We start from the raw sequence: 19,663 nt of genomic DNA, 5'->3' as shown, positions 1-19,663 counted from the left end.
TATGAAACACAGCACAAAGAACCAGTAAAGGGATATTCCACCATTTGGGGAAATACACTAATTTTCTACCTCCCCTCGAGTTAAACAATTGAGTTTTACCTTTCCATAGTTCATCCAGCCGTTCTCTGAGTCTGACAGTAGCACTTTTAGCTCCAGCTCATTGAATCAGATTAGACCGTTAGCATCTCTTCTATAAGCTAACGGTCTAATCTGATTCAATGAGCTGGAGCTAAAAGTGCTTCTGTCAGACTCAGAGAACGGCTGGATGAAAAGTGGAGTATCGCTTTAACAACCACCGCTACTATTTCCATTGCTACACCCACTGTATACTAGGGATAAATTAATGCACATTGAAAACAAAATGATAAGTAAAATATTATGCAAAAACCAACAATTAAGAGAAAGAAAAAAAAACGTAAAAGCACAAACAGTGTACTTCCCTTTATTGTTCTAGTCGTAGGCATCCATTAGATTTGTGTTATAATGAGAGAGGTGAGCTGGTGATGGAGCCGGTTGGTTCTGGTTCTGACACATTGGTATCAGCAGTGGGAAGGAGATGATGAGAATTGGACAGATCTAAGACCTTGTTGGAAAGCTACAGCTGGAAGAGTGCATTGCTCTACTGAAGTGGGAAAGGCGTGTGTGTGTGTGTGTATTGCTCTGCTTAAGTGGGAAAGGTGTGTGTGTGTGTGTATTGCTCTGCTTAAGTGGGAAAGGTGTGGATGTCCTGGATGGAGAAATGACAGCTCGGTCACCAGCTTGTCCCTTGTGTGATTGAGACTTCAGACTGGAACCAGAACAACAATATGGATTTTAAATACTGTGTAATTGTAAGTCCTGTTACACAAGAGAGTGAGAGGTGAATATGTATGTTTGTGTGTGTGAGAGAGAGAGAGTATCTGTGAAATGAGGAAGGATAAATTACCCTCATCATACCCTGTTTCCTTACAGAGCTGCATTTTCACTTCCTCTAATGTTTCAGTGTAGTCTCAGACAATTTAGAAGTATCAACTGGGGTAAGTGTCAACACAAATGTTCTTAATACGAATGAACAAGTGAAAACAATGTATTACCGAGTTGAGATGATGATGATTATGATGAAATAATATATTATTCAACTGTGACTGAGAAACTGCATATTATTCATAAAATAGACTCTAAAATGCATGAACATCCTGGCAGGTTTTCATTATGCACAGAATCAGATGCATCATTCTGCTGTTATGCACACTGGGTATGTATATCATATTGTAACACTGATCTCTTGCTTGGGTTGCTTTACCGTCTTATGTTTGTGGGAGTGTGCATAAGTTTAATACTGTTGTAAGTCTGTGAGTGTGCATGTGTGTGTGTGTGTGTGTGTGTGTACTGTAAGTGAGCCAGTGAGTTCTGGAGAATGAGTGTGTGCAGTGCACCCATGATGAGAGTGTTTGTGTTTCAGGTCTTCATGCCAAAACACCCCTCACTGTGACCTACTCTCCTCAGAACAGCTGTGCTCTCACAGGCTCCTCAGTGCTTCTTACCTGCAGTTACACACTTCCACCAAACTACAGTTTTTCTAGAGGATATTGGTACAAAACTGATAGTCAGAAACATGTGACGTATGTACGAGCATCTGGAACTCGTACTGAGTATAGCTACTTCTCTCCAGAGTGTAGAGTGAGAATAAGCAATCTGATTCCTAGCGACTCTGGTGTATATGACTACAGAATTAGCAGACATACCACAACCTTACAAGGAAAAGATGGAGTTACTCTCTATGTTTCAGGTAAGTACACTTTTTGCTTGGTTCATAGCTTTAATTGTAATAGTAAATATTTTATACCAGGATCAAGTGAGAGTATATTTTGCACTAGTATAAAATGGGTGCTGTGGTGATGCATGATGTGCTAGTGAGCTATTATTGCAGCCCAAAACCCCCTCTATTTTGCAGAAGTAACCAGAAGGTTCAACCAAAATGGTGGAAGCTAAATACTAGCCCTATACATATAACTTGGAAACATGTATGAGAATAAAAGATAAATATTATTTTTTAAATGTCTAAACTCCCCTGATGTGCACCCATTTCTTTTTTTCCATCACTCCAACCATTTAATATTGGCATATTAAACTGAGAGCCATACAACGGTGCTGGGTAACACACACACAATTACCCATATCATGTGAAGTGAATACAGGGTTGAGGAACCTTTTTATTGCCTGATGTGCATAGACTGGGGAACATAGAACATTGGAACCTAGAACTGGGTAGCATATGAAGCGTTGTCATTTCTGGGAATAGAACCCTGGGAACACAATGTTGACCCCAATATAAGTGAATATTTATCAACATCTTACACTAACTTAGACAAGACTAACAGACTCATTTTAGTCTTAATTTTATCACTTGAGCTTTTGAGTCTGAACTGATGGACTACTGGGCTACTGAGCTTTTTGCCTTTCATTTACGATGATTGTCAGTATCAGAGCCAGAGGCATTAGATACATCAGTTAATTCAAATGCAATTAAATAGATAGATAGATAGATAGATAGTAGTGATGGGCAAATGAAGCTTTGGTGAACCACTGAACCACAGCAGTGTGAACCTAGCGACACTAGCTGAAAAGCAAAAAGATGGCTGCCACACATACATTTTTCAACATAAAAGTCCTCAGCAAACCAATATTTTTGGTTACATATACTGGTTTGGGTAAGGACTGTTATTTTGAAAAATCTACATGTGGCAGCCATATTGGATTTTTTCATTAGTGTTGCTAGCTTCACACTGCTGTGGTTTAGTGGTTCACCAAAGCTTCATTTGCCCATCACTAATAGATAGATAGTGTGAGGTCACGAGAGGCTGCGTCCTGGAGGGGCGCTACATTCCCCTGAGATGGCTGCAGTCACGGACAGCTTTGGCTCCATCTGCTGGTGGAGTTGGAAACTCCACCCCTCAACACTGATCCCAACAAGTATTCCAGTGATGAGCGAAGTACTTTAAGGCGCAGAAAGTGCTCAGAGTGGGGTTTGGGAGACAAGGGTTGTCTGTAGAGAAGCTACAGACCGTCACTTTCCAGAAGTACAACTTGAATTGAGCTCGGCGCTGACTAAAGTAAGGCTGAAGTCTCCCAAACCCTGGGACTTGAAGAGACATTAAGTTTTGACTGTTGAAAGATCAACCTTATCCTTAGTTACCCTTTGAACTTGGCATACCTTTTGTTAATTCCCAAGAACTTTAAAAAACCCTTATAACCTTGTCCTTCAGGCCCCGCTGATCCGGCCTCTCATGATATCAGGTGTGGAGGGACAGTTCAAGCGCTAATAGTGTTGTCAGGGGGACACTGGACAGTTTATCCCAACCAAATTGGCGTAGACCACCAGCCAAGTTCAAAAGGGTAGCCAAAGCTGTCTGTGACTGCAGCCCATCTCAGGGGAATGTAGCCCCTCCAGAATCCAGCCTCTTCAGGTAAGTATTCCAGTCTTCACATCACAATAGATAGATAGAGAGATAGATAGATAGATAACTGTGTCCTTTTATTGATCCCCAAGGGGGATCTCGTGTGTCAAGGTCTCAGTAGCATACAGACATCACACACAGCATTCACTAACAGCAGAAAAAGTAATTAAAAGTATATAATATAAAAAAACACAAGCAATAAGGACAGTAGAATATAAAGAATATAGGACCCTGGGAACATAGGGATGACCCCAATATTCAGAACTTAGTCAAGACCAACAGATGCATTTTATTCTTCATTTTAGCACGTTGTCATTATCAGGCATTACTAGATAAATCGGGTTAATTCAAATGTAATTGTGTGTGTGTATGAGAGTGAGAAGTTTAGTTGAAAACTTTAATATATCCTGCTTTCTGATCTAGATGCTCCACGTAAGGACTGTTGGGGAGTGTCCTACTCGTCCACCAGCTTCTGTGCCTCGAGGGGCTCAACGGTGGACATTCCCTGCACATACGGATTCCCCAGAGACCAGACAGTCACCACAACACACTGGTACAGAGAGGTGGAGAACGGTCAGGATCCTATAGACCTGCATCTGGAGGAAGACTATGAGGGCAGAGTGGAACATCTCAGTACTGAGGAGCATAACTGCACTCTGAGAATCAGAGACGTGGGAGAAACTGATTCAGGAAAATATCGATTCAGATACAAGACAAACACAAGAGGAGGGGCCTTCTCTGGTGATGTGGTGACAATCTCAGTCACAGGTACTGTAAGTACATCAATTAAGTTATAATATATAATAAAGGTTTTAGAGAGTAACTCCTGCCATTTTTGCCAGAACTGCAGGTGTCAATGACAGCTGATACAGTAACAGAGGGAAGCAATGTGACACTGACCTGTGATACAACCAGCTGCTACCTGAAGGCTGACACCCCCTTCATCTGGTACAAAAACACACAGCCAACCAGACACAGAGCCATCAACAGCACCCTCCACCTAAACCCAGTCAGCAGTGAGGATGCAGGCAGCTACTCCTGTGCTGTTAGAGGACATGAACAACATCAATCACCTGAGGCTGCTTTAGATGTCAGATGTATGTGAGAGAGCAGCTACTGGATATTAACTTGTCAATTAAATTTAACTGATAGAATGTCAACAAATGTTAAACTGATTATAAGTGAGACCAAACAAGTAAAGGAAAAAAGTCTGAATGGTAGTGTTATTCTTTCTGTTGGTAGATCCACCACGGAACACTGCTGTATTTGTGGATCACCATGGTGAAGTAGTGGCGGGTGATTCGGTGAATCTGACCTGCCGGAGTGATGCCAATCCACCGGTACACACCTACACCTGGTACAGGAAGACGGGAAATCAAACCTCACTCCTAGGAGGAGGCCAGAGTTACGTTGTCGCTAACATCAGCTATGAGACCAGTGGACTCTACTACTGTGTTGCACAGAATAGTGTTGGTGAACAGCACTCGGCTGCTGTGTCAGTGCCAATAGCAGGTAACATCACCTTTTGAGATTATGTTCTTCACTGGAATAATGCCATTAAACTTAGTATTGATGATTAGGCCTATTTTTGGCTGGTTTTATGGTTGACAGGTTTTATGGTTGACAGGTAGAGACAAGTTTGTCAACTATAGTGTGTCAGTTAGTTTTGCACTCTCATTGTTTTCTCACCATTTGGAAGCCTACTTGTTAGTAAACGTGCTAATAATGATAAGTGAAAAATCCTGTGGTACAGTGGTTTCAGCACCCGTACCACATTTGGGTCCAAGTGCCCACAGGGACCTAGATTCGAGTCCGACCCAGGTCATTTCCCAATCCTACCCCATATCTCTCTTCCACTCGCTTCCTGTCAGTTGCTTCACTGTCCTATCACAATAAAGGCAAAAAGACCAAGAAATATACTAAGGGCAATGATTGGTCACTATTGTGAAACATTGTGATTAAGTGTGCTTAAATATTTTGTTTACAGGGCAAGGCTTTGCTAAGTATGTAGCCATTGGGATCCTTGTTGTAGTGGCTCTCCTACTGCTCCCCTGCCTTCTGTGTCTGAGGTGAGAAATATTTGTCCTTCAAATGACTTTCATAATATAATAATGTGGTAAAACATATAGTAATACGGTAACATTATATGTTCATTTTGTTGATGTTTCATGAGTACTGGCCCTAAGTCTTTCTTCTCCACAACAGCAGGCGGAAATCTAACGCTCCCCCCACAACAGGAAGCACAACGATTTCGCAACAGGTGAGCATACTTACTGTGCTAAAGAGAGACAAACAAACTCAAAATCAATGACAGCAGAGACCAAACTGACACACTTGATAGATTCAATCCAGGCAGGATTGTCCAAATTCTTATGATCTCAACGCAGCACTATATTACTTTGATCTAAAACTAACAGTTACTTAAAATGTGTGTAAAACCTTTCAAACACCTACTGCCGTACTGGCATTAGTATGATGACATATTTTCAGCATTGTTGCACTGTGAAAAGTTTTCTTTCAGATGTGAGGTGAGTACATCCCAAAACACAGAACTGCGCAGTGCATATGCTGGATGGTACACAGATAGATAGAGGAAGGACTGAAAGGGTGATTCCAGGAATCATGGTTTCATCAGACCAGTTCTACTTGTGTAATCTTAGTGAGACAATGTAAGGCCAGCCTAAACTCCAGGAGCTAGAATTAGGGTTTCCACTCATCCCGGTTTTACAGGAATTGTTTTTTTTTTTAATAGCCTGTCCCGGAAAATGTATACTATCCACTCTCTCGGGACACTGAATATCCTGGTTTTCAAAAGGCTATGTGAATATGTATGTTTAATTTACTATTTTCTCGCCACTTGAAATAGCCTGCGTTGTACACAGAGCGGTCGGTGTCTCTTGTGTGTAGAATACATTATCATTGGCTCTGTAGCCTATCTAGCGAGTCTGTCTTGGCAGCTAGGCTACTACAGGCGGCAGAAGCAGTGAAGATTGAATAGTCTACCTAATGTCAAATATTCAACGTTGTTTGTTACCGTTAATGTGGATGGCGAGGCAGAGGACAAAGATGACAGTTTGTCCACAAGACTGACAGGCCAGTAAAAAAGAAAATGACACGTTCAACATAATAAGTTATTCCAATGTTTCATTGAGACACACTAAATATAAGTGGCTATAGATGTGGCTAAGGTATGGTAAATGCAAATCTAATGTCATCCCTCTCTTACCTCTCTTTAGCAAAGAGGGAGCAAAAGCAAGCACAAGATACTTGAGATGATTAAAATTGTCAGGGCCATGCACAAAGGCCAATTTGGTCTAATGTCTAATGGACATTTTCACTTATGAGCAAAGCGGTTCGTCGGGTCATCGATATGTCCAGGTTTTTTTTTTTTTTTATCAGACATACTGTGGTTACCCTAAGCTGGGTACAATTAGTTTTTCTTTTTTGAGTTGTTTGATGCACAACTTCCTCTTTTCCTCCAGCAGGCAGACTCAAGCCCGGTGTACGATGACGTATTGACCTCCGACCCCTCATGCAGACGAAACACAGAAGCAGACAATGACGTCCAGTATGCCAGCGTTAGGTTCAAGGGCTCGGACAAAGCAGAGGTGGGCCCATACGCTGACGTTCAGCGTCTTCACACCCAAACAGCACAGGAGGACATTGAGTACGCTTCAATACATTTATCCAGACAAAGGACACTTCCCAGTGAGTAGTTTTGCCTTCACCATACCAACTTAATGCACAGACATAATGTGGTATGTCTGTAGTGTCTTGTTAGGAGAGAAACGGGGGTAATACACTTTTACTCATCTGTACCACTCTTTAAACGCAAACACACACAACCAAAACGCAGCTGTTCCCATAAAACCAACACCGCTAGACTCAAACTTCAGAGTGGTAGCACCAAGGATCCTTGATTACTACTCCGCTTTAACCCTCTCTGGTAGCACCCTTGCAGTGTACTGCAACAATGATTCATTCTGTTGCTTTGTCTGTGGGGTAATGTGTCATGTACACTGATGCTTTGTCTGTGAGGTAATGTGCCATGTACACTGTTGCTTTGTGTGCGATGTGTGTTTAGTTATTTTGAGAATGATGTGCACTAAACAAACTATCTGTTTGAGGATGATTCGATGAGATGTTTATGTTTGTCTATAGAACTGAAGAGGACCCTGTGATCTACAGTACAGTTAACAAGCCCCTCAGGACACGAAAATGACAAGCATCACTTCCCATCAGTGTTTTCCATTTGTATATGCATGTCCTGTGTCACTGGGCTTCTACCATTGTAGCCTAACAAAATTGCCTTTAAATGTCGAAACACTTCATTGTAATTGGCTACTGCTTTACTTGAAAATATGTTCTTTCTTCTTGCATTGCATCTACCAAGCAGGGAGATAAAGATCAGTAGTTTTACTCAAACTACTTGAGCACGTATAGGCTATGGAAAATTTTTCAAATCTAGCAAGTAGAAAAGATTAAGTGAATGACGTGAAAGTGAAAGTAAGACATTCGAAAGGCCAACAAAAGTTAAGGTTGCTTTTGATAGTACAAATTAGGGCTGTCAATCGATTAAAAAAATAATCGAATTAATTACATACTCTGTTTAAAGCAACACCAAAGAGTTTTTTGTACCTTAAAATAATGTTTCCAAAATAGTTTCCGTGGTTCATCAACTCGTAACAGGGTGAACGGCACTTCTGCATTCGCTTCGCGGCCCTCTATCGGCTATAACCGCACTATGTTGGGTGCAACGCGTCAGTAATCACATTACAGTTCCTACAGTGTGTGAGCAAGGTAATAGCCTTCTCCGAATAAGGTAATAGCCTTCTCCGATGAGTTTTAGTTATTCGTGTCTAGTTATTGAATAACTACAACTCATCGGAGAAGGCTATATTACCTTACTACTGAGCGGGAAACAGTGCACAACTAACTAATGACTAGTCTGATGTCAATCACACCAGAAATTGATTAAAAAAATAACAGGGTGTTACAAGCTAGGACTGCCACTGTTTTCAGTGTGAAGAAGAGCATCTAGGCTATTAATGACAGAAGGAACGCAACTCGCAAGCGCACTTCACTCAAAGCAGTTCAATGTTTTGCAAGTTGTGTGCATGTCACCATTCAACTTTTATGAAGGAGTGTGTGCGAGCTGGGCAGCAACGCTTCCATAAAGCAATTCGAACTTGCACAATTTTTAAAAGCAGTAGGAAGTGCCGTGTTCATTAACTTTTGAAGGCAGATTAGCTATTTGTAAGAAATGCCTGGTAGGCCTACAGCGCAACTTGGTTTGGACTAGGCTACCTAATGTTTCACAACTGTAATTAATTAAATAATAAATAAAAGGGGACGATATCTATAATGTCCATATCAACAAAGTAGCCTAATGTAGCTTGTTAATCCTCAGAGTCATCATGAAGGCCTTCTACACTTCAGCGGTTGAGAGTGTTCTAACTGGTAGCATCATCACCTGGTATGGGAACTCCACAGTTAGAGATTGTAGTACTCTGCAGAGAGTAGTCGCCAGCTGAACGCACTATTAGAACTCAACTTCCTGCTCTACAAGATATCTATTCCAGAAGAGTACTCCTAAGAGCCCAAAAGATTCTGAAGGACTCTTCTCATCCTAACAATGGATTATTCCTACTGCTGAAATCAAGAAGACACCTATGTAGTCACAAAGCCAGAACTGAGACTCAGGAGAAGTTTTTATCCCCAGGCCATCCGAACTCTGAACTCACACTATACTGACTTTGCACTCATTCACTCCTCAGCACTCATGCCCCCCACACACACACACACCTACAAGACTTTTAGCACTTTTACATCCCTCACCCTATGCTATAGACCTTTTATTATTTTCTTATTTCATCACACGTCAAAACACACACACACACACACACACACACATATCTGACTTTCTCCAACTTTTGCACATCTCCATAGAACTTTTTATTTATTTTTGATTTCCTCCATCTACCCATGTCCTTGATTGCCTAGCCTTTCTGCCCCCCCACCCCCATCCCCAACACCCCCACAAAAAACACACACATTAACATCACTGTCATCACCTCACATACATACAGCACACTGCTTGCTACAGTAAGCCTCCTCTACTTGCTGCACACTGCCCCCCTACATACACAGCACATTGTCTTCAGGATCTTCTCCAACACACATCCTCTACATACTTACAGCACACTGCCCCCACCTACCCACACGCACACCACACACACACACACACACAGTCACTGCTACACTCCCCTCCCGCCCACACACACATCTTCATCACTCACATACATCATACATACAGTACTCTGCTTGCAATAGTAAGTCCCTTCACCATACTTGCAGGCCCTCTCCCCTACATACACAGCACATTATTTCATCAGGAAGCTTCTCCAACACACATCCCCAACATACTTACAGCACACTGTTGCCCCCAATACACAGCACATTGTCTCATGAGGAAGCTTCCAACACACATATTGCACACTGCCCTCTCCCCACATACACAGCACACTATCACATCTCCCCTGTCATCCCCCAACACACACACCAAGACCCCTGGCAGTTGGGTTAGCCCCTTGAGCCGTGGATCTGCCCAAGGTTTCTTCCTTGGAAAGGGAGTTTTTCCTTGCCCCTGTTGCTCTTGGGTGCTCCTTGTTGGTGCCCCCCCCCCCCAATTCCTATCCTCCCTCACCTTTCTTATGCAGCCCTTGCCACTTAATCTACTAAACCCCTCTTCTACTGCACTTTTACCCCCACTTTGCACAAATAGGCTGACACCAGACATAATTTCACTGCATTTCTTACTTCCAGTAACTATATGCATGTGACAATAAACTTCCTTGTATCCTTGTATCCTTGTCCCTTGCCTACCAGGTGGATGTAAACAAAGCTATAGAACCTAGAATACGTCACATGAAAAACGTTAATAGACCCTTTCAAGAGAGTTCCATTATCAGCATCATAGTTGGCCCCACAAGACTTCCTTTTTAACATTCCATATGTTATCTTAATGCAGAGGAAGTAGATTGGGGCCCAAATAGAACGTTCAAGCATTGTTTTTGTTTACCTTGTTGAAAGGGTCTATAGGCTAATGACAACCACTGCCTCTGGAAAATAAACAAACAGTAGGCCTAGATACATTGAAAGCACAATTTGAAGCCATCCCGAGGTGACAGCTGGAGCTGTAGAGTTGGAGTCTCCGATGCACAGGAGGACATTACGCTTAACTCAGGAACTTTACAATACAATTAATCATACTAGACCAGAATAAATGTTATTGGATTTGGCTACATTTCAAATCCATCCCTCCACACATGTTGCATTGATTGAGAATGAACGTCTCAAAGTGGAGCGCTGTCTGCTCCCTGGGGGTGTTGCCTGGGCGCTCTGCTGGTGTTTTGCTCATCGGTTTTGACCCATGGGCAGAAAGTTTAAGGTTTTTCAACAGTGACGCTGCACCGTTTTTTCCGCGGAGGTTTTTTTTTTTTTTTTTTCGTGGATTTTGTTTATTAAAAGATATTTTGAGCCAAAAGTGAGGGGGCCATTGTCCCCCGGGCCACTGTGCTTCCGGCGCCTATGCCATCTGGCCCACAGTCTTTAAAGTGAAAAGGAAAAAAAAAAGATGAAAATTTACATATATAAATTTAGTTGCCACTTTTATCCCAAATGACTTGTAAGTCCGGCATTACAGATAAGCAATAGTGTGATACGAGTATGTTGAAATGAGGAAGTTGTGTGGATGGTAGGAGTTTATGTGTTAGTCCAGAATAGAGCTCCCTCCTTCAGCCACATGATGAGAGAGGGAAAGAGGAAGTGAGAGTAGGCCTCCTTGTTGTTCTAGACCACCACTCTCAGTTCCCCTGAAGCTGTTCTGTTGCCCGGACGCCTCATCTGAGGGTAAGAATGGATGATTTAAAAGTACTTTAAATACAAATATGTGTATTTGATTGTCGGCATTGACTATGATTTAGCTCCAAATGGATATCTTGCATCTACAGATGCAACATAATACTTTGAGTGTCAACTTATTCATCAGATTTACATAAGTGAATTTGTTTCTCTAACTGCCATGCTCTCAGTTCATCTGTTTGTGGTCTTTGTGTGGTAATTTTTTTTTACACTTTCCTATTTTGTAGGAAAATAATATAAATAACTACAATAACTTACAAAAAGAAGTAATGAACTCCACATATCAAACCTCTGGTGGTGTGACACCAAATTGACTGAGACTGTTTTGTATAACATTAAATCATTGCCATCAGGAATGTGCATCACACACTTTGTAGTCGGCAGTATTGTTATTAAAATAAATAAACCACATTTTGTCCATCATTTGTTTCTTTCTCATCCATGTTTTTCACTTTTTTTTTGTAAAGTTATAAACCAGAGCTTGTTATTCCAGGCTAAGATATCCATCCTGAAACACCATGAAAGGAACCACTCTTACATATTTTCTTTTATTCACTACTGGTAAGTTTTTTATGTTGAGATGTCGATAGCTTATGTTGAGCTTTTGCTTTGTGCTGCACTGAAATAGTGCTACATAATTAAACACTTCATGCCTTTTGATAGGCCTATAATTATGGCTAAATCATTGATGGGTGCTGTTTGATAGAACACTATGTGTTTATCTTCTGTTAAAGGGACACCAGGCAACGTTTTCGTGTTAATTACTCATCTTCGTAAGTCGGTATATGGTTAAATGACTCATTACAGGGCGAATTAAGACTCGCTCGCCCGCCCCTACTGCCTGTAGGAAGAATATCCCGCTTGCAAGTTCACTGTATCGTACCCGGCGACCGAAGCAGTTTCAGTTTCCATCCTGCATCCACAGCACAGAGGAAGGCTAACGAAACGCTAGCGATTGTTGCAAACGTGTGTATAATGGCAGAGCCGGCGAAGAAGCAGCGAAAACCCTTGATGGAAGATGCAAAGAAAAGGAAAAGAGCTTCAGACCAAGCGAGGGGGAGTTTTGTAGAGAAAAAGCATCAGGCTTGCCTGGTGTCCCTTTAAGCTGAAGTCAAATGACAAGTTCTGCTCTGATCACTTGCAGATACTCTCACATTTTCACACAAATTCCTTAAATCTTTATTCACATATCTCTCTCTCTGTATAATATATATATATATATATATATATATATATATATATATATATATTTGGTTCCAATATATATATATATATCCATTTCAATGAATTTTGATAAATAATTTCCCATGTAATAGACATGTAAATAATAAACATGTAAATAACACAAATGTTTTGAAAAATGGAGATATAGGGTTTTGGAACCAAACTCCAAATGTATATACAGTATATATACGAATGCCTCTTCACATGATCTAATTACATATTGTGTGTGTGTGTGTCTATCTGTCTAACATTATGTTTCAGGTCTTCAGGCTATAGTTATAAACTACCATGCTAAGGAGGTTTGTTCACTCAAAGGGTCCACAGTGGTTCTTAAGTGCTCGTATGATATTCCTACTGGTGACAGTTTCATAGCAGGGTTTTGGTATAAAAATGATTCGAAAATACCAATACAATTGAATGTCCCAAATGTAAATCGTTTTGTGTACAATTCACACACTTGTGTGCTGAGGATAGCCAACCTGACACTACACGACTCAGGTTTTTATGAATATAAAATCACAACAAAACCATCCACATCAAGCCTGAGGGACTCTAGTAGAGTCAATGTCCATGTTGCGGGTAAGTTTCTCTTTTTACGTTTTTGGCATGCTAAATAACTTCCTGTTGAATGTAAACATATGATTCTTATAGCTTATTATATACATTATATTCTTGTGCTATGAATGAATTGATTCTGTTTATTTCAGTAATGAAACAATAGCCTGTATGATGCCTGCAGGGAAGATCATGAACATTGTATTTATGTAAAGTTCCCTCTAGTGATCTGTGAGTGAGTGAGTGAGCTTTGTGTAATTGTGAGTGTGAAACAAATGTTTAATGTACCATCAAATATTCTACACATAACATCTTTAATTTATGCTGATTGTTGACATCAAATGTATTAGATAACTCAGGTCAGAGGGCTGATTAAATTGTAATGTGTATCTGTGTTCGAGAGTACAAGAGTCATTCAGCCACACACTTTAATATATCCTATCCTCCAATCTAGATGCTCCACGTAAGGACTGTTGGGGAGTGTCCTACTCGTCCACCAGCTTCTGTGTCTTGATGGGCTCAACGGTGGACATTCCCTGCACATACGGATTCCCCACAGACCAGACAGTCACCACAACACTCTGGTACAGAGAGGATAAGAGGCGTAAGGTGCTTATAGACCTGCGTCTGGAGGAAGACTATGAGGGCAGAGTGGAACATCTCAGTACTGAGGAGCATAACTGCACTCTGAGAATCAGAGACGTGGGAGCAACTGATTCAGGACAATATCGATTCAGATACGTGACAAACACAACAGGAGGGGCCTTCTCTGGTGGACTAGTAACTATCTCTGTCACAGGTATGTCAATTAATAAAATAATTTCAATTCATTAATGACGAGATTGAGAAGATAACTTTTTTGCCCAGGGCAAATATTTTATAATATTGTCAATATTACAGTGGCACTTTTGGTCTAATCAGCCAAAATAGACACATGTAATCCTCTGTTAGTTACTCACCATTGACTTCACGTTCCTCACTCTGGCCTATAGGACACTTACTGGATCCGCACCTTGCTTTTTAATTCCATGATCCAACTCTACGTCCCCTCTCGCCCACTGGTTCTCTGATGAGAATGTCGGCCCTCCATCAACACTAAGAGTAACTTGCTATTTTGTTGTAATTTTACTCTCTAGATCTACAGGTGTCAATGGCTGCTGGTACATTAACTGAGGGAGGCAATGTGACACTGACCTGTGACACCAGCTGCAAACTAAAGGCCGTCACCCCCTTCATCTGGTACAAGAACACACGGCCAACCAGACACAGAGCCATGAACAGCACCCTCCACCTAAACCCAGTCAGCAGTGAGGATGCAGGCAGCTACTCCTGTGCTGTTAGAGGACATGAACAACATCGATCACCTGAGGCTGCTTTAGATGTCAGATGTATGTGAGAGAGTAGCTACTGGATATTAACGATCAGTTAAATGTAGATTAACAAATATATTTATTATTTAAATAAGTGGATAGATAATAAATAAATAAATAATGCAATCTAACAAATGAATAAAATAAAGCAATAATAATAATGATAGTGATAAAAAAAAAGACGTGTATCATTGTTGATGTTTTTGTTGGCAGATGCACCGAGGAACACTGCTGTGCTTGCTGCTCCCCATGGTGACAGAGCAGTGGGCGAATCGCTGTCTCTGACCTGCACCAGTGATGCTAATCCACCTGTGCACAACTACACTTGGCACAGGAAGGTTGGTGATGAACTCAAATTGATAGGAGCAGGCCAGAGTTACGTTGTCGCTAACATCAGCTATGAGACCAGTGGACTCTACTACTGTGTTGCACAGAATAGTGTTGGTGAACAGCACTCGGCTGCTGTGTCAGTGCCAATAGCAGGTGAGATCACCTGTTTAAATTGTCCTCTTCACCGGCATACTATTATTCATAAAGTATTGATGACTAGGCCTATTCTTATTACAGAGATAATTCAGATTTTGCTTGAGGCCTGCCACATGATCATGTTGTCATCCATGATTGACAGTTGAGCACAGGCTCTCATGTAGTCATAACCAAAGTTCTGTCTCTTCAGTGAATACTTTAGTATGGTAGAGTGGAACACCACTAATGATCATGTGTCAGTGCAAATTTGTTACATTACAATCCATAATATTGTGAGATGGGTGTAAAGTTGTGAAGCTGAATTACTACTAGTGTTTTGTGATTAGTTAGCTGGTGTGTCTAAATATTCTGCTGTCCTATAGGGCAAGGCTCTGCTAAGGGTGCAGCTATCGGGATTCTTATAGTAGTACCACTCCTACTGATCCCAGGCCTTCTGTGGCTGAGGTGAGAGATACAAAAGTTTAAGCTCCTTGACTTTACATGCACCAGGACCTTAGTTAGTATGGTCATAATATAAACTATGGTAAAAACAAAAGATACTAATATGATCATTTTTTTAAGTATATTTTTTGGGCTTTTTATGCCTTTAATTTGATAGGACAGTGGAGAATGACAGGAAGTGAGTGGGAGAGAGAGTCGGGGTGGGATCTGGACCACGGGGCGGGAATCAAACCCAGGTAGCCGGCGTGACGGTGCCCCTGCCAGTTGTGCCACGGCTGGGGGCGATAAATCATTTTTTATCATGATTATTACGGGCAGCCGTGGCCTACTGGTTAGCGCTTCGGACTTGTAACTGGAGGGTTGCCATTTCGAACCCCGACTGGTAGGCCACGGCTGAGATGCCCTTGAGCAAGTCACCTAACCCCTCACTGCTCCCCGAGTGCCGCTGTTGTTGCAGGCACCTCACTGCACCGGGATTAGTGTGTGCTTCACCTCACTGTGTGTTCGCAGTGTGTTTCTAATTCACGGATTGGGATAAATGCAGCGACCAAATTTCCCTCACGGGATCAAAAGAGTATATATACTTATTAGGCCTGTCAATCGATTAAAAAATTAAATTAATCTAAATTAATCGCATATATGATTTTTGCTGTGAAAGTATTTTAGTGACATTAAAGTTCAAAAACTCTTTTATTATTATTTTAATAATGGCCATAATAATCTATGATATGACCTAATATGCTGAGGAAATAAATTCAAAAGTGCTTCGGGAAGAAGTTTTTTTTATCACATACATTGCAGAGGACTTTATTTTAATCAACACTTTATTTTTATCAACACCATCAAGCCATTTTTGAAAAGTAAATGTTCCAATCAATGATCTAGGCAGCACATTTTCTTCTCTCTCATTTTACAGTCTAATGGTAACTGACTACAACGGCTCGTCATACAGAATCGATTAATCTGCGTTATTTTTTTTAATCAGTTATTTTTTCTCAAATTAATTAATTGAAATTAATCAGTTAATTTGACAGCCCTAATACTTATACTTATTATCATGGTTATTTTTTTGTTTTGTTACTTTTTGTTGATTTGTTGAAGTGAACAGTGTAGAACTGGCCCTAAACTTTTCTCCTCCCTTAACAGAAAACAAAAGTCTAGGAATCCTGCCTCGAAAGGAAACACAACAATTTCTGTACAACAGGTGAGGATGGTGACTGTGTAGCCAATGCCTGTGCCTAGATGACACTGGTGATATGTGATGGGATCAGGGAAAAACCATCACATGGCGAAATTTCACCAACTTATGATTCTGATACACCAGGATTTTGCGAGGATGGTATCCAGGCTGTTGCAAGGGGACAGTATCAGGATGTTGAATGAATCATACGTTGATGAAATTTCACCAGAGGGTTGAAACGGAGCAGAAATCAGGGATTTTTTTTTTTATTTCACCATGTGATGGGGTTTCCTAGATCTCATCATATATGAAGAGTAAGTCGAACCAAATTTAGTTTAGCCAGGATAATGTTTTTTTTTTTTTTTGAAGATTAAAATTGGAAAGATTTTATTTTCACTTCTGCTTTTGGAATGGGTAAGGCGAAACGTGTATTAAAGTATGAAAATGTGACACATTTTTTCTGTTTGGTTTAAGTCTTCAGTCGCTGAAAACCTCAACGAGGTGTGCGTTGATGTTTTAATCAGATTATTGCAATTGTAACACACTGCAGTGCAGTGCAGCCAAGCGTTTTAGTCACGCTGATTGCAATCCGAGGCACAGTTGGAGAGGATGACTGTTTTCACTTCAGCCACAGTTTCTGTTTTTGGCGCAGGTTGAGCAACTTCCTTTTTTCTTTCCGCAGACAGACCCAAGTCCGGTATATGACGACGTAGCTGCAGTAGCAGTGGCCTCTGATCTCGCATGGAGACGAAAAACGGAAGCGCACAATGACGTTCAGTACGCCAGCGTTCAGTTCAAAAGCTCGAAGGAAGCTAAGATGGCACCCTACGCTAGTGTTGAGCACCCCCAAACCCAAACAGCACAGGAGGATGTTCAGTACGCTTTACTGAATTTCTCCAGACCAAAGGACACTCCTCCGTGAGTAGTTTTGCCTTAACCATTCCAACTGAATCCACAGGCATGACATGATGTGATGGGACATAATTTTGTTGCTGTGTGGATGGGGTGACATGACATGCATTTTGGATGACGTGATTTTATTATTGTCAATAGAGCTGAAGTGGATCCTGTGATCTACAATACAGTGACCAAACCCCCCAGGACACGAATACATTGAGCATCACTTCCCATCAAGAACAAAGATGAATGTTATTTTTCAAGGATATATTTGCTGAAACCTTTGTTATTAACAAGAATGGAATGTATATTCCTGTGTTCTTATTTCATCCTGGCATGCGTATAATAAATATTCACTTATGTGCCACCAGTCTTTATGTGTCTTTATGTGTCCAAGCCAAAAGCTGGTGCTCGCTGGTATGCAGAGGTGGAAAGTAACAAATTACATTTACTCACGTTACTGTATTGAGTAAAGACTAATGACAACCAAAAGGAAGGGAAAAGATTGTGCCCGGAACCACTACAGTGACAATGATCAGCATGTAGCCTACTACAATGTACACACCCATATTGGCCACACAGGCCTAGGTAAGTGTCACACCCATTATTTCCTGAAATGTCAACATGTGGCACATATTTGGATACAGGGAATGAACAATCTTGTTTGTGAAATTTGAAACCTCCAGCAGCTTCTATGTTGTCAGGAGGCGGAGCCAAACATTGGAAAATGTAGATTTCTAGGGGGCACTACAGAGTCTGTGAATGTGTGAGTTGTGATTTTACTTAGCTCATGTTTTTTATGTCATACATAGATGTCACATGCCAAATTTAGTAAGTCTATGAGCTATGCAAGTTAGAAATGCTAACCCTAGGTGTAGATGGCCATAATTTGCATAGGTCAGACAGGCCTTAATAGGATTACACCAGTTAATTCAAGGTAGTACCAGCATGTGGCACATTTTTGATACACGGGATGATTACAAACTAGTTTGTGAAATTTGGGACATCTCATGGCTTGTGTGTTGCCAGGAGGCGGAGCCAAATGTAGGAAATATTGGATTTCTAGGAATTAGATTTCTAGGGGGCGCTATAGAGTCTGTGAATATGTGAGATGCGATTTTACTATACAGTCATATTTTGTGTTATATACGGATGTCACTTGCAAAATTTTATCAGTCTAGGAGGTATGCAAGACACAAATGCTAACCCTAGGTTTAGATGTTCTTGATTTGCATAGGTTAGATAGGCCATGATAGAGTTACAGCAGTTTTTTTACTAATACCAACATGTGTCACATATATTGATAAGGGGGTAAAAACAAAGCAGCTTGTGAATTTTGAGACCTCTAGCTGCTTGTGTTGCCAGGAGGCGGAACCAAAGATTGAAAAGGGGCAGCTACAAAGTCTGAAAGTGTGAGGGTTGTCCTAGTTACTTATGTGAAGTGTACATGTCCATGAATTTCTAAGGTCAGATAGGTCAGATAAGGTAAAACCAGTCATTTTCAACTAATAACATGTGGCACAAATTGATAAAGGGGATAGAAATAAACTGGTTTGTCGTATTTGACACCTGTAGCTGAGTGTAGCTGAGTGTGTGTTGTTTTAGCTTCCTGGATGTGTGAGGTCGTTTCAGGTTATTTCACTTCAAGGTGTCTGGATGTGTGAGGTAATTTCACTCCGACCCCATATTTGCAAAGCCTAGTTTAATAGGTCATAGCTCAGACAGGCCTTTGTAGGGTCACACCAATTACTTCACAACATTTGCACATATAATAAATACATGTGATGGAAAAAGACTTATCTGAGGTTAATTTAAGCCTTGACCTTGCTGATCATAAACAGGGTGCAGTATACCTGTGCACAGGTAGAACCAACAAGTGTTTGGACTTCCTAAAGCTGAGGTTACCCAGCACTGTTGAGCAGTGTTTAAAATTCTCCCTCGACAGGGATTCTCAACCCTGCTCCCTTTCTATTCATCAGTAGAACATTGTATACAAAAGCCATTGCAATTTCTCAAATGACGTTGGCGCAAAGTCATGAAAGTGTCAATAAATGTTGGTAGTGGAATAAGATAGAACAGACCTCATTAATAGCATAAACAACAAGAGTCCCTCTCCTGTCGCGCACACACTTTGCGCACATGGAACATGA

At 41.0% G+C, this 19,663-nt stretch overlaps 2 protein-coding genes across 3 annotated transcripts; both read left to right on the top strand.

The window, feature by feature from the left end:
* Positions 1-997: 997 nt before the first annotated feature.
* On the top strand, positions 998-12,372 carry LOC125298596 (B-cell receptor CD22-like). The gene is made up of 11 exons (XM_048249384.1): positions 998-1,016; positions 1,183-1,234; positions 1,442-1,768; positions 3,861-4,205; positions 4,280-4,534; positions 4,680-4,949; positions 5,425-5,506; positions 5,643-5,697; positions 6,920-7,145; positions 11,293-11,348; positions 11,854-12,372. The coding sequence occupies exons 2-10, from the start codon at positions 1,192-1,194 to the stop codon at positions 11,313-11,315; spliced, it is 1,626 nt and encodes a 541-aa protein (XP_048105341.1). The 5' UTR covers positions 998-1,016; positions 1,183-1,191; the 3' UTR covers positions 11,316-11,348; positions 11,854-12,372.
* Positions 12,373-13,070: 698 nt separating this feature from the next.
* On the top strand, positions 13,071-17,880 carry LOC125298597 (sialoadhesin-like). 2 transcript variants are annotated; one of them, XM_048249386.1, is made up of 8 exons: positions 13,087-13,163; positions 13,292-13,938; positions 14,276-14,527; positions 14,723-14,992; positions 15,358-15,439; positions 16,583-16,640; positions 17,299-17,534; positions 17,670-17,880. In XM_048249386.1, the coding sequence occupies exons 2-8, from the start codon at positions 13,653-13,655 to the stop codon at positions 17,731-17,733; spliced, it is 1,248 nt and encodes a 415-aa protein (XP_048105343.1). In that variant the 5' UTR covers positions 13,087-13,163; positions 13,292-13,652; the 3' UTR covers positions 17,734-17,880. The 2 variants fall into 2 exon arrangements, with proteins under 2 accessions (XP_048105342.1, XP_048105343.1); XM_048249385.1 differs by having other exon boundaries at positions 13,071-13,938.
* Positions 17,881-19,663: the final 1,783 nt, after the last annotated feature.

This window comes from Alosa alosa, chromosome 7 (genome assembly GCF_017589495.1).
Source record: "Alosa alosa isolate M-15738 ecotype Scorff River chromosome 7, AALO_Geno_1.1, whole genome shotgun sequence".
Classification (NCBI taxonomy): domain Eukaryota; kingdom Metazoa; phylum Chordata; class Actinopteri; order Clupeiformes; family Clupeidae; genus Alosa; species Alosa alosa.
Note: the sequence above shows the minus strand (reverse complement) of the source record. Positions and strands in the feature narration are given on the sequence as shown.